Genomic DNA, 14,611 nt, shown 5'->3' with positions numbered 1-14,611 from the left:
GCCCAGAGAGCATAATACAACAGAGAAAATACATTCTTTAGGATTTCTGCCTATTTTTTGGAACTTGGTTGTGCCACAATCTGTACCAACGCTGCTTCAGAAGAACTTTGCACAAAGAGGTGAAAAAAGAAATTCTTTTGAAGATGCAATAATGATCTTTAATGTCCATATATACACAACTTTGAAAAACAAAATATAATCTTAAAAATCAAATGAAATAAATACAATATCATACAATTTCCACAATGTCTTTTCTAGTTATCCATGGAAATGTTTAGTTTTTTTTTTAGTTCAGCTTCTCTGGTCACAGAAGAGTCCCAGAGGAATCCTCACAGCTCCCCCACATGCTCTTCATCTCCGAGTTTTACTTTTCTCTCTTAGCGATTTTTTGTTATCATTTGAGACAAAATGCTTTCTTCATTAAATTCTTCAGCTCTTTTCACTGATTTGAAGTCGTAACAGGAGGCAGGCGGTTGCAGGGAGACACAGCTTCTGGCCACACATGCGTTTATGCCGGTAGATGACAGTGAGCGACTCACAGCTCCACCATTTCCTGGTCCACACACATACCAGAGGGAAACTAAAGCAAACCAAACAGGACTGAAGCGTAGTGGGGGTGAAGATGAACAGCAGTGGGGGAGGTGGGCATACTTAACTGAAGCAGCTTTGCATCAGCCAATCACAGTGAAGGAAAACATCAGCTGGTGCGTTTTTTTCTCGTGGAAGAGAATGAAAGGCGCGGCGGGCGAGTGCATAAGGAAACTGAGGAAATAAATACACGTCCGTCTCCCTGGTGGTCAAAGATATGTGCGTCCCCTCGTCTGCTTCCGTCCTCACCCAGAGGTCCAGTGTGTTTATGTGGATGTCATAATAACTGGACTGAAAATTAAAAGAGGGGAGACGGTGGGTTTGACTGGCCACTATTTGGATGTTGGTGTGCATCTATCCGAGTTTGCATATGACAGTCCAGCTAAGGTTTCAAACTGGAGGCCGAGCAGTGTCTCTCTACATGTCTGTTGAGGTGAGTTTCTTCATGCTGCGTCTCTGGGCTAGACTGGACGCAGCCACAGGCTCCAGCACTGGCTGACTGGTCTTCTGGCTCAGAGCGGAGTAGGTTGCAGCCATGGCTCCCTAAAGACCAGAAGACAGAGTTTACTGCTATAGCAGTGCTTCGTTTGTGTGTGTATAAAAGTAGGGATGGTCTGATGAAGCTTCATAAAGCAGTGTCATTATTTTCAGAGCCCACTAGATGGCGGTCTCTGCACTATTTCCCTTTGTTTTGAACAACTGTTCTAATGTAACATCACATCATTTTTAAACTGATGCCGCCACCTACTGACCTCTGAACAACATTACACTGATTCATGAAGCGTCATCAGTCCGTAACTAGTAAAAAGTAAGTGTGTAAGTAATTTATATTGTGACCAGGGTCACAAAGCGCTTAAACAATCAAAACAATACCCAATAAAATATATACATTAAAAGATTACGAAGACACATAAGACAAGCACAGGAGTCTCAGAGAATCAAGGAAAAGGTTGTCTCTACATTATATATAGTAGTCTGGTGAACAAGTAACAAGTAAAAAAATGACATTTTAATATTATTATAGTAATAAATATACCTTAATAACAAAGGGTGCAGAAGATTTTGAGTTACTTATAATTTGTTTTTGAAATGAAAACCCCAAAACAGGCAGTTCAAGCTTAAAATATGATCCATGTTTTTCTACCTTTGCTAAATATTGTGCTTCGTTTTGATCTTTGTTCGGCCAAATGAGTTAAACATTTTCATCACAAGATTTACATTTTGTTCCAGTTAATGAAAACCTGATACATAATAAAGCAGTTAAATTTATATTAGCAATGTTTACAAAGAGTAAAATACTAACCTAAATATCTAAACACCATTTAAAAATTGTGACCTATTTTATATACAATTATTTCATTCTATCTCAATGTCGAGATCGGGCTTGTGCGCTCACCTTGACAAGGTGCGGTGCATCATGGCGCGTGAGCTGGAAGTGTGGCAGCGCGTCTCTGCAGGTGATCCAAGAATGCTTTAAAACCTGTTCTGCTGTGTATCTCTGGTGAGGGTCCACGTGGAGCATATGAGACAGAAGTTCCTGGAAGGAACAAACATTGTCAAAATGTGTTGGCTCTGTTAAACCTCACATGATATGCGAGTCATAAAGCCTTTTTCCCCTCAGTTGTTGTAGCATCTTGGAACTCTGTGGTGATTCAGAGTGACATCATTTGACACGTCTGTAGTTTACTCACCAGAGTTTTTACATGGTAAGAATACATTTTTAAAAAAAAATACGTTTTTGGTTACTTTAGACCATTCCTTAGAACATTCAAACATCTGTGTTGAGAGTGTTACATTGTCGTTTGTGATACTTTTAAAGCTAAATTCCAGTCCACTCAACAAACTTAATTTCAATTTCTATGACAGAAAATTTAAGGATGAAAGCTCCTGTATTCAAAGTGCTCTGTGGAGTAATACAAATGTCTTTATTCAAAATGTAAAGTCTCTCTTGTAATTTGACCTTAAACCTTCATTTATTTTGACATCCAAAAAAATGAAACGGAAAAATCAATGTATTAACTGGTAATCAATATCTACCTTCGAGGTGTCAGACACTGTATCCCAGTTTCCTCCTGTCAAGGAGAACTTTCCAGAGCCAATTCTAAGTAGAATCTCCTCTGGTGTGTCGTTTGGCCCATTTGCAAACGGTGTATACCTGAGAACCAGAACGAAGTGAGAAAACATGATCAGAGATGTATAAGAATGAGATACAAGCAGGTTTGGTTGGGAAATCAGTGAGAGAAAGATTAACTATTACCCTGCCAGCATTGTGTAGAGTAGAACTCCAAGACTCCATATATCACAGGCAGCGTCATAGCCTTGTCTCATCAGGACCTTCATGAGGACACACAAAGCCAAGTGTCTATTTCAATCATCTTCTTCATCATAAATGGGGTGTTTCTCACCTCGGGTGCCACAAAGTTGGCAGTGTAGCAGGGTGTGAGAAGCAGACCGTTGCCCCCTCGAAGCTGCTTTGCAAAGCCAAAGTCACAGATCCTGATGGAGTCAGGATTTCCCGAGTCATCCATGTACAGGATGTTGCTGGGCTTCAGGTCTCGGTGCACAACCTTAAAAAAAGAAAAAGAGAACTTAGAAAAGGACTTAGCAGTACTGACTGTGGGCTGGTCTTCCTCACCCCTTGGCAGTGGAGGTAGTCAACAGTCTTGGTGATGGTGTAGAGCACAGCACTGGCTTCTCGCTCAGAGAAAAACTTCTGCCTAAGGATTTTATCCAGCAATTCTCCTCCCTTCATTAGCTCCGTTACCAAGTAAACATACCTGCCCTCGTCATACACCTGATACACACACACACACACACCAGATGATGCGTGAGAAACATGATATAAGATGTACTGACATGACACAACAAGTACTGACGTCTTTGAGAGTGATGATGTTTGGATGTTGCCCGTATCGCATCAGGATCTCGATCTCTTCAGATGGATCTCGCTTACTTTTGTCGATAATCTAAAAAAAAAAGAAATACATAAAAACTTAATTGATGGATACATAGAAAAAAAAAAGCATTTTCAGCATTTTAATATTCTAAAAAGTGGCTTCTCAGCTTAAGGTGGAGTGTGCTGCCCTCTGTTGGTGTGTTGATAAAACTGAGCAAGTTATGAGAAATCCACAATTTCCTAAAAAAGCACTAACAGAAATAAAAATGTGGCTGCACTTTCAGAAAAAAAAAACCTCAAGTGAATTTATTTTTATTTCTATTTTATTTGTTCATTAACCAAGAAAATTATAATCATGGAGCTGACAGTGGGCATGGGAGGACCGTCTGGGTGGGAGGAAGAGGAACAAATATCAACATCTGGTCATTGGCTGTCGAGAGCAGGAAAGCAAGATGCATGCCAATTGAGGTAGGCTGCAGAGGTTTTGTGGGCCAGTCACTGCACAGAGCCCTCAGGGCACTGGGCATCACAGGTGGTAACTGTAGAACTATTTGTTTCTTCTTACTTTTCTTTATACGTCAGATAGTCCATTACATACATTTGGATATACATTATATGCATTTTATTTTTACATTTTATTGAGTATATTTATTGTTTCATGGTTTTTCTTTCTCTTCAACAGAAAATTATACGATTAATCTGTGGTTGGATGTATTAAAGGTAGGTGGCTTTTAGAATCCCTTATTTGTCCCGCGAGGGGAAATTCGGTAGTGCTTTTGACAGCCATTCACACATACTGATGGGAGTAGGCTGCACACCTGTGCCAAGTCTACCATCAGGAGCAATCAGGGTAAAGTGTCTTGCTCAGGGACACAACGACACAAGCTTGTCTGGAGCTGGGATTGAACCTGCAACCTTTTGGACTGCAGGCAACCACTCTACCATCTGAGCTATGACGCCACTAAGAAAAGAAGAAAGTACTAGCAATAGCATTCAAGTCCAAACTAACAGTTACGACTCTACTGTGAAGAATAAACTGAAAGTAAGGGCATTAACAAACATGAACTTTGGCAATTGCTTGTGCTTTGTAGACAATTACTTTGACCTGCACTCTGTTTCTTGCCAGTACTGGAGAATAATGATGAGTTTACAGGGAATTATCTCCTCACCTTCACAGCATAGTCCATCCCGGAGACTCTGTGTACGCAGCGTTTACAAATAGAGTAGGAGCCGACGCCAATGTCCTCTTGAAGCTCGTACAGATCTGAGAACTTGGCTGAACCCCCTTGCATCTGAAGGAAGAAACCCTAGATCAACATTTTTACAGCGGCAGTCAAACTGTATTTTCATGTTGGAGCAGTAGATTTCCAGCAGCTTATGTCAAAGTACCAGCAGAAATACAGTATGATAATCCTAATGTTTATATCTTTGGTCCATTTAAATGCATTAGTGAGGAGGTTGTTTTTTTGTCCCTTACTAAACCAAAGTATTGACTGTGGTTTCATCTGCCTCATCATGCCAAGCATTTTGAAGTCATGTTGTCTTCCCTTCATTTTAATCCTAATGAACATAATTCTCTTCTTTTAAATGGAACTACCATTGGATATAAATAGCTGACACTCTGCATCAGGAATTTTCCCGCACCTGCCCAATGATGATCAGATTCATTAAGGTCAAAGAAAGGTTGGCTGACAGATTATTTATTTTGCAACAATAATAAACTCCTGTAGTGAACTAGTTTAGTGACGCGATCTTGGTTGCAATGATCCTCCAGGTTGAAATCAAACAAGATTTTACAGTAGAGTTAATGATGAATCACCTGAACTATCGGAAGTATACTGAGCAGGGGTGAGCTCTTGTTCTCATCCATTGGTACCGGAGCAACAAAACTGAAGCCTTTAAAAAGTTGGTGGGCGTTTGCGCTAGGTGGGATTCCAGGAGAGTCTGAATGAAGACAAAAGGGCGTTAAAAAGTTAAGATCAAGATCAATAAATATAAAAACAATTTTAACAAACACAATCAATGTATTTCTAACCGATATTATTATACACGCACAACTCTGCAAAGCTTTAGATTTAGCTTTGACTTATCCTTGAGAGCAATGAGCTAAATGGGACAGCAGGTGGCAGCAGCGGTCTGGAACAGGCTTGATTCCATGATAGGCACAAACGAGGATTGAAGTCTTTTTGCATCACTTGGAGAAATTCCATGTCAAAATTGTGATGAAGGATTAAAACATGTAAATTCTGACAATATAAAGTTAATTTCCCTTTCGATATGCTCCAAAGAAATCCGTTGCTGGTTGTACGACAGTAAAAAAAAGTTCAGATCAATTGCCTACATGTTCCCTCTGCCATAGAGGTTTTGTCTTCCATTTGTATAAAAGCAACATCAACCCAAAAAAAGTATTTCCATTTGATTTAGTTTAGCAATAATCTCATTTCGAAGTGACCAGGCTTGTGATCATCTTTAGAGAGATTTTGGAAGTTTCTACATTCACTTGCATGAATTCTCGCTGCTGCCAAATCCACTGAAAACACATTAGCTCCTTGACAGCAATATACAGTGTCACTTGAATGTTATAGTTTGCAAGTAAGTAAGTAAGTTTTATTGGTATTGTATCCTAGAACAATTGTAAGCCAACATTTAGTTGATAAGTTACACAGTTAGTAAAAAACAAAGAGGTGTGAATAATTTGCTTATTACTGTATATAGTGCCATAAGATCACATATGAACATGCATGATCTCACGATTCCATTGATCAGGTATAGCACTTGCACTTGTATAGCATTACATTCTAGATATGACAACATAACGATTTACTGGAACTGCACCATGAGCAGCTCTGAAACAGGAAGTAGTAGCCACTTCTGAATGAAAGTGTGCCGACTAACCTTTAGGTGTTTTAGCAGTGAACTCTGGGTCAAAGCAGAAGGTGTCATCCGGTTTACCTGCCGCAGGCTTGAATGGAGGTAGCAGTTCTCTCCTGTAAAGTTTCTGCCATGACAACAACACACATCCCTGTCAGACACCACACATTTCTGCTGGCTGTTGGAGCATATGTGAAAGAGAAGCCCCTTCTCAGATTAACCCCACACTCAGCCAACACAGCCCTGCTGGCTCTTAAACACTCGCATTAGTGCATACACAGCGAGGTCTGGCCATCTGCCGGCACACACAGCGACACGGAGAACGGTGCGGCCAAAACTTGTAGCCAGTTCTCACCGACCATGAGTGAGGTATAAATCATCAACACGAGCTTAGAAGAGAATTCATGTTACTGTGTGTCTACTCACATTCCAGTCGATGGTTGAAAAGAAAGCATGGCGTTTGATCTCTTCCACTCCGTCCGGTCCGGCTCCTAAAGATATAGAGGTCACATCAGTTCAGTTAACAAGGAATGTTCTATTTGTACGGCTCTGAACGGTCCATATGAGCGGATGAACTGCCTTTTGGGGAATTTAAAAGTGTGTGGAAATGAAAAATTGTCACATTGTAACAGCAATACAAAAAATGTGTGCTTTTAAACATAGTTTATTCAATAAATCACAATAAATATCACGCATTCTTATGAATTTTGATTGCATTTTTTTGGAATAATTAAGAAGGCTCAAGAGAATTACATGCAACAAATTATGTCAACAAAAACATTTATCAATTTTACTCTGGTCATCCCTTTTTCACTAACTTTATTGCTAAAACTTGCTGACAATGTTAAAGAGCCATTTATCTACAGCAAGTTGCCTGCAAGTTCAAAAATCAATACATTTTCTCTTAAATTATATTGATGTCATCTAAATAAACAATACATTTTGAACTTTGAAATAAAATAAATCCAACATTTTAATGTAATTTCTGAATATCTTGCCAGCTAAACGACCTTTGTTAATTTGACCAAAAGAAAGTACAGTGAACCTGAACGCACCTGTGAGGATGTTTATAGAGCCAAGACATAGTGATAGAAGGACGGAGTCGACAAGCTATTGTTTCTTGATGCTGGAATTGGCAACTTGTGCATGAAATGTACTTCTTTTGCATGATTTGCTAGAGCGCAGCCAAACTAATTCTTCTCCTGTTCACACTCCGGCTGGTGTAAACACAAAATTGAGATCCAACCAGTGTAAGTTTGTTTTTGATTAGTCTTCCTATGCCAAAATTGTGATGAAGGATTAAAACATGTAAATTCTGACAATAAAAAGTTAATTTCCCTTTCGATATGCTCCAAAGAAATCAGTTGCTGGTTGTACGACAGTAAAAAAAAGTCAAATTGTAAGGAACCTTTAAACCTTTTCTATTTTTAGGATGACAATTGATAATGATGAAAACATGTATGTAATAAATATATTTGTAAAGCGCTTTTCTAGACCAGGGTCACAAAGCGCTTAAACAATCAGTACTCCTTATTAAACAGTTCCTACCTAATCGGTTTGCAGGATTCCGCTTAAAAAGCATTCTCAGCAAGCTCTGGGCTTCCAAACTTAAGAACTGTGGCATTCCCAACTTTGCTCTGTCAGTAAAAACAACAGAGGTTATCAATAACTCCCAGACACATTTGTAACTAGATGGTTCTAATTTCTCATCTTACTTGAGAATCATATTCATGGTCTCATTGCGGTCTTTGCCCTGGAATGGTAACGTCCCTGTTAGCATTTCAAACTGCAAATAAAAAAAGATTAAAAATAATTAATACATTGGTTTCTTGTGGTTTACAATGGTGAGCTTGTAAATTGTTCGTTTACCATAAGTACTCCTAAAGACCACCAGTCAGCACTCTGTGTGTGTCCTCTCCTGTTGACCACCTCAGGGGCCATATACTCCACCGTACCACAGAAAGAATACGCCTTCTTATCAGCATCTACTGACTCTTTGCTCAGGCCAAAATCTGTCAACAGTGAGAAGATGGATGACTTTATTGATGATGACACCAACTGAATAAATGTGTGATTGAGAAAGCTGTAGAACAGGGGTCTCCAAACCGGTCCTCAAAGGGCCTGGGGGTGCTGGTTAGAAAAAAACCCTGTACCACCCCGGCCCTTTGAGGACTGGTTTGGAGACCCCTGCTGTAGAAGAACTTGGCAACAGCTGTTTACACCAAAAAAAAGATTAGAACATGCTTTGATTAAAGGGTGATAGAGTAGTAAAAAAAGTAATAAGGAGAAGCAACTTACCTGTTAATTTTATGTGTCCAGCCTCGTCAAGTAAGATGCTGCAACACAAGATGTACATCTTTATATATCCATGCCATATGTGAACTTTGTCTAAATACTCGGTTCCTCACAAAAGCCTAACAAAAACCCTTACAAGAACCATTTTGAATTGTAAAATGTCAACGGTTCCCTAGGTTTGCATTGAAAGGTTGACCTTAAACATGCAAAGAAAGAGGTGAGTATCTTACTTCTCTGGCTTGAGGTCCCTGTAAACTATGCCCAAGTTGTGCAGATGGTCAAGGGCCAAGGCCAGCTCTGCAAGGTAGAATTTCACATCTTCCTCTGTAAACATAACCTGATAAGAACTGGACAAATTTACTCTCTGAACTCAGGAAAGAAGACACAATTCAGCAGCAGAAACAAACAGCACAGCATCAACATCAAGCTTCAGTCACCACAGACAACAGGCTATAACTGCCACACAGTGAAATGTTTTAGAGAGGAAATATAAGTGATGTAAAAAGTTTCCTGGAGCTGTCGCTCTTTCAGATACCTTCAGATCTGTCTAGAGAAAAATTCCACTTTAACTGGGCTCCCCAAATACATTTTAAAAGGGCTTGTGTGGGTTGCCATGAAAGATACATTGAAAACATTTGAAAAATAAAGTGGTAAATATATAATTAACATGTTTGGTCTATATTATTTACGATTGTATGAAAACTATTAAAAATATCAAAACTTTTCGGACATGGTTTGCTATTGGAATTTTTGAACGTCCCCAATCACAGACCTGTTTAAATCTGTGAATAATTACCTTTTACTCACTAAAATTTTCCTAAAATCCCATGGGGTCTTAAATAAAAGCATACATTGAAACCAATTTAAAGGAAATATATCACATTACATATCTAATTGCACTTAGAAAACAAGATTAAAGAAGCAGAATATGGGCTTACCTCTTTGGATAAGCGAGTGAATACATCCCCTCCCCTGAGAAAATCCAGAATTAAATACAGTTTTCCTTCCGTCTGAAAGGCTGAAAGTGAGCATAGACTTTATTAAAGTTGATAATTACACCAGTCACAAAGTAAATAACATGAAAACCCAACCTTGACTGACACTCAAACGCTACTTACCGTAGTGCAATTTCACTATGAAGGGATGATTGACCTCCACCAAAATGTCTCTTTCCATTTTAGTGCGAACTCTGTCCCTGACTTGGAGATGACAAGGGGAGAAATTCAACCATTCCCATGTTATTTGGGATCACTTTTGAGTAAAAGGCTGAATAACAGACAGTACCTTTCAAAGATGCCTTTTTTAAAACTTTCATTGCATATAACTGACCAGCATCTGGACCTAAAATCTTTCTAACCAGAAATACCTGTGAAATAAATGGGAAGAAAGATGGTGAGAGGTGAGCCTTGTTACGAGCAATAACTGTTGTTCAAGTTTGTCTTCTGTGGTGGCTTGTTGGTACATTGTATCCTTTTCAAGTATGTGTCTCTTTTTGTGAGTTACACAACTCTCCATGAGTGCCTCCTCAATGCTTGTGTCACCTATGTCTCACGATGGGTGTGCGCAACCAATAACTAAATAAGTCTGCATATGTGCCAAACGCTCAAGAATTCTGGTCCAATTATTTAACTTGTCGTTCCCATTTTTTCATTTTACTTTTTGTGAAAAAAAAGTTTGTCTTATCTTATCTTTGCCATGACCTCCTCTGACAGTCACAGAACACATATGTTGTGCATAGGAATCAGGCTACAGCCTGAGACAGTAATGTTGTTAAAGTCCTTACCTTGCCAAAAGAGCCCTGACCAAGGACTTTTAGCAACTCAAACTGAGATGGATCAGCCTTCTCACAGCCCTCCTTTACATGGTGAGTGATAGGAATCTCCTTATAATCCCCTTCGTCCTACATGCAAAGCAATGAGTGTACTAAACTTCTCTGAGGTAGACAATCTGACATTCATAAAGTCCATTACTTACACAGTGAGTGTAAGACTCTCCCTCCTCCATCGGCTCGTCCATGATCTCATGTCCATTGACCTGGAAAAGGCAAAAAGTATCATAAGTGGACATTCGTAAACACATGAATAACGCAGAATTTATCAGCTCCGAACATGACTATGACTGATACACGCCCACATGCATGTGGAAAAATCAACAGATGAAATCGGTGAGTCACATGCCACCACTTTCTGAACTTGAAGAGTGTAGCGGAGTGTATTCTCTCTGCCTATCGTGATGTCCAGGGCTCATCCTGCTCCTTTAGAGCTTGTCATTATTAGCATTCTAGCTTAATCCCTGGCTGCTGCAAAAACAACATGTCTGACTGGCTCTGGGTCAAAACTCTTCTCAGCCTCTGGAGGACTCGTTGGTGTGGTCAAATGCATTTCCAACACTATTTAAAATAACTTCACTTTCATTAATGCCCCAAATGTCAAGTCTTTCCCAACAATCGCTTGTTTTCAACAGCTCATCAGCACAAACAATGTCCTGTAAACAGTTAATGACTGACCACGCTTATGCCATCCACGTCTGCATACATCCGTTTTCTGTGCTAATGCTCAGTCGGCATGATGGATTCACTCCGTGTGTGTGTGTTGAATTCCATCAGGCCTCTGAAGAGAGGGGATGAGTCATAGCTCTATGCAAGCCCACTCAGTGGGTGGAGCCAGCAACATACACTCACGTACATCCGCAGAAAAGAGACCATCAAGCAATCCCGGGCGTTTAGGATCCACATAAAAAACAAAAACAAATGAAAAACTCTCACTTTGGCATCAAAAGATTAGTCCGGTGCAACACAAGGCTGTAAGTGGTGCATCTGTGACGGCTGGCCAAAGCAACAGCAACAGTTCCGTCATCATTCACACTTCAAATTTCACTCCCACCTTGCTGTGGCTCATCTTGGGAGTACAACCTACACTTGAAGAGGATACAAGCCATTTTCATTTGTGCACCTGCTGCATCACCCGTTGTCTGAGTGACTCACTTCCAGTCCAAAGTAAACATTGTCTTCAGTCAAAAACTGACACAAAGTAGATACAGCCTAGTCCAATTAAAGAGCTATTCTTGGTGTAGCAAGCTTCGAGAAGAGAATATGCTTAAAGACAGAGCGTGCAGGGTACATAAAGGTTAACGGAACAATGACCTCACCGATTCATGCAGCCACAGCACTGTCATCACAGAAACTGAAATGGTCTACATTTACGGGCTTTTAGAGGAGTGAAGAAGGATTAATCAAGTTCAGAACGTTGTCTTCAGCAGTTCTACAGACACGGCTAGGAGACTTAGTGTAAATAGTACCGCAACTATCCTAGAGAGGAGGAGGTTTCATGTGTCGGGTTGACCTCGCTGCACTTGAAAACAGAATCTAGTTTTGTTGCATTTTTCCCCCACTAAACACAAAGTTCCTTAAAATTATGTAGAATGAAGTTAGAGAGGCTAATACATTTACTACTTACTTACTTATATTTGTAAACGTAGTTTTGCAAAAAATGTTCGTGGAATTGTATTATAAAAAGTTATTTCAAAATGTCTAGCTTTTGAAAAGGCACTCTTATAAAGAAACACTAGATTTGAAACTGGGGTTTGACTGCATACATTTTTTTTTTCAGTTGACAAGAAAACTCTGTTTAATAGTAGCATTAAAGAAATACAAATAACAATTATAAGGGTGGCATTGACAAATTATGAGTGGAGAAAGCAATCTAGGTTTTAATAATCGACGAATAACAATGTTGAGGTACATATGTTGCAGTATTATTGACTACTAAAGTGCAGATATTTACATTAACGATAAAAACATTGCAGACTCTGAGTTTGATGAGTGTTAACACGGACAGAGTTAAATTTAAACACGTGATTCTGATGGTTGGTGATCCGCCGTTAACCACAGCTGCTCAACAGGTTTAGTCGAAAAAGTAGGACGACTTGTAATTTACTGTAGATTTTTACTCATTTACTGATTTATTTTTACTTTACTGTAGCACTTTCAATACATCGTTAACTAAAGCTTAATTTATATGTAAATAATAAACATGTTATGATACGACCATTATGAACAAGTTAAGCAGCTTAGTAACAAGTTTATGGACAGCAATCTATCAGTTAGCATGCTAACTATATGCTAACGCTGCACACGCTAAGCTAACTGAAAACCAAACTCATCTGAACAAGTGTTAATAACAACTAGGGTCACGCCAAGACAATGTGAGCGCATACAAATAGATGGTCGTTTTATCCGAGAGGGTGGTGTGTTGCTAAAAAACACCGCAGTCCAGCAGTTTGTTGAACTATTTCGCTTGACCGGTGCCACAAAAATAAACATCTACATCTCCACAGCTGTTAGCGTTAGCAAGTGTGTTAGCATGCATCACGGTGCAAGTCGTGACGCGGATAGAAGCCTCACTTCTGACGGAACAACTTGCAAAACACGATCGAATAAACAAGTTACTCACCTCGCTGCTAACGCTGTTAACCTCCATCTTGTGACCGAAATCCTCTTAAATCTAAGGCATCGTAGTCCACATAGACACCCGCTCCACTTTGTGTATCTCCGCGGGTGGAAGTCCGACTCTTCTGCTCCGAGGGTCCGCTGGAGGCTGCAGGGTCGCGGGCGTGTGGAGGGATGCGATCGGTGGCTCGGTAAATGCCGATGACTTGAACCATACGCGACAGGAACCGCTACTCTGCCATTGATGCGAATATGGCGGCCATTGTGGTACCTGATCGTCTGTGAATGAGTTTATTGACGTATATGTGACGCAACTCGGTTCAGGATTTCCCCCGTCCAACAGTGAGGCTGCGGATGACGAGGGTCGGACGCAGCGGTGATGCTCAGCGACGACAGTTACCCGAACCTGGTCGATCCATGATGGAGCTGGAACTCTGTGAAACCGTGCATCGCTGGGAGTCCGAGTGAAATAAAGAGGCTTAAAGCTCATCCACGCTCTCCACAGCTGTTCCTTTCCCGCCCACAAGTCCGTGTGTGTGGATGTAGCAGATCATGCCTCGTTGGTTTCAGAAGCCCACGATCACGATTTTTCTCCCACTTCATGGGGTTGTGGGGTGCTGGAGTATGTCTCAGCAACTTAGAGGTGGACACCCTGGACAGGATGCCAGCCATATTAAAAAAGGACAACTAGACAGACACAGTTTGAACACTTCACTTATGTATATTTATTGTAGGAAACCCTTATAGAAGGAGAACCCCCCTCCCTTTGTTATGTCTCTGTCTTTCTCTGGTGTTTCCTGTTTTTATTTTGAAACCTGCTCCCTTCTGTGTCTGTGAGTTTCCTTTCCGGTCCCTCCCCCTGCTGATTGTTATTGTCTCCACCTGTCTTGTGTTCTGCAGCTGCCAGTGATTGCTGGCAGCCTTCATATTCTGCTCACTCTCCCTCAGTCTTTGTCGGTTCGTCACACTTGTTGTCCCGTGTTCGTCTGGTTCGTGTTTCACATTTTAGCCTCCCAATTCGAGATTGTTTCGCCATCCCGGTTTGTACCCTGGTACGTCTTCTCGTTCTTCTGCCTGCCTTTGCCCTTGACCTGTTTTTCTGGATATCGTACCTGTCTGATGTATATTTCCTGGACTACCTGTGACGATCGCTCTGCCTGCTGCTAATAAATCGGTCAAGTTTGACAATCGGACACTTTCTGCGCCTGGGTTTCCTTCCGCACCCTGACACCCTTCCACTCAGACCATGAAATAATCCACATTAATGGGAGACAGAACCAGCATATCGATCAAAATACCCTTCATTTTCAAAAACCCATGAACAGCTACAATTCCACGTGAATGTATGTTTTTTCTTGGCTGTGTTATTATTTAAAATGTGCTGGGAGAAAGTACTTTTGTTCTCTTTTCCAAGATAAATTATCATTAATAAATAAACTTATTTTCAATAAAGGCCATCCAAATTAGTGTTTGAGTTGGGTGTCTCCACAGGCTATGACATTAGCTGATGTAGA

The 14,611-nt window shown here is 40.4% G+C and overlaps 1 protein-coding gene across 2 annotated transcripts; it reads right to left on the bottom strand.

Annotated features, from left to right (window-relative positions):
• Window positions 1-132: 132 nt before the first annotated feature.
• On the bottom strand, window positions 133-13,513 carry rps6kal (ribosomal protein S6 kinase a, like). 2 transcript variants are annotated; one of them, XM_087798965.1, is made up of 22 exons: window positions 13,102-13,513; window positions 10,625-10,684; window positions 10,434-10,550; window positions 9,935-10,016; window positions 9,769-9,849; window positions 9,589-9,668; window positions 8,881-8,987; window positions 8,654-8,691; window positions 8,225-8,367; window positions 8,071-8,141; window positions 7,904-7,992; window positions 6,782-6,846; window positions 6,380-6,482; window positions 5,304-5,428; window positions 4,654-4,776; window positions 3,465-3,554; window positions 3,224-3,382; window positions 2,994-3,155; window positions 2,846-2,922; window positions 2,626-2,743; window positions 1,985-2,125; window positions 133-1,131 (listed from the first exon to the last, which is right to left on the bottom strand). In XM_087798965.1, the coding sequence occupies exons 1-22, from the start codon at window positions 13,126-13,128 to the stop codon at window positions 1,006-1,008; spliced, it is 2,184 nt and encodes a 727-aa protein (XP_087655091.1). In that variant the 5' UTR covers window positions 13,129-13,513; the 3' UTR covers window positions 133-1,005. The 2 variants fall into 2 exon arrangements, with proteins under 2 accessions (XP_087655091.1, XP_087655092.1); XM_087798966.1 differs by lacking the exons at window positions 9,935-10,016; window positions 10,434-10,550; window positions 10,625-10,684; window positions 13,102-13,513 and having other exon boundaries at window positions 8,881-8,997; window positions 9,769-9,853.
• Between the last annotated feature and the right edge of the window lie 1,098 nt (window positions 13,514-14,611).

This window comes from Callionymus lyra, chromosome 9 (assembly GCF_982586985.1).
Source record: "Callionymus lyra chromosome 9, fCalLyr1.hap1.1, whole genome shotgun sequence".
In the NCBI taxonomy this organism is placed as follows: Eukaryota; Metazoa; Chordata; class Actinopteri; order Syngnathiformes; family Callionymidae; genus Callionymus; species Callionymus lyra.
Note: the sequence above shows the minus strand (reverse complement) of the source record. Positions and strands in the feature narration are given on the sequence as shown.

What these genes read in the sequence shown, in the direction of transcription:
- rps6kal (XM_087798965.1), bottom strand. Translation starts at nt 13,128, where the DNA reads ATGGAGGTTAACAGCGTTAGCAGCGAG. An exon ending in ACCATGAATATGATTCTCAA is followed by an intron (nt 7,993 to 8,070) that starts GTAAGATGAGAA and finishes TTTTACTGACAG; the next exon opens with AGCAAAGTTGGGAATGCCAC. An exon ending in ACATCATCACTCTCAAAGAC is followed by an intron (nt 3,383 to 3,464) that starts GTCAGTACTTGT and finishes TGTGTGTATCAG; the next exon opens with GTGTATGACGAGGGCAGGTA.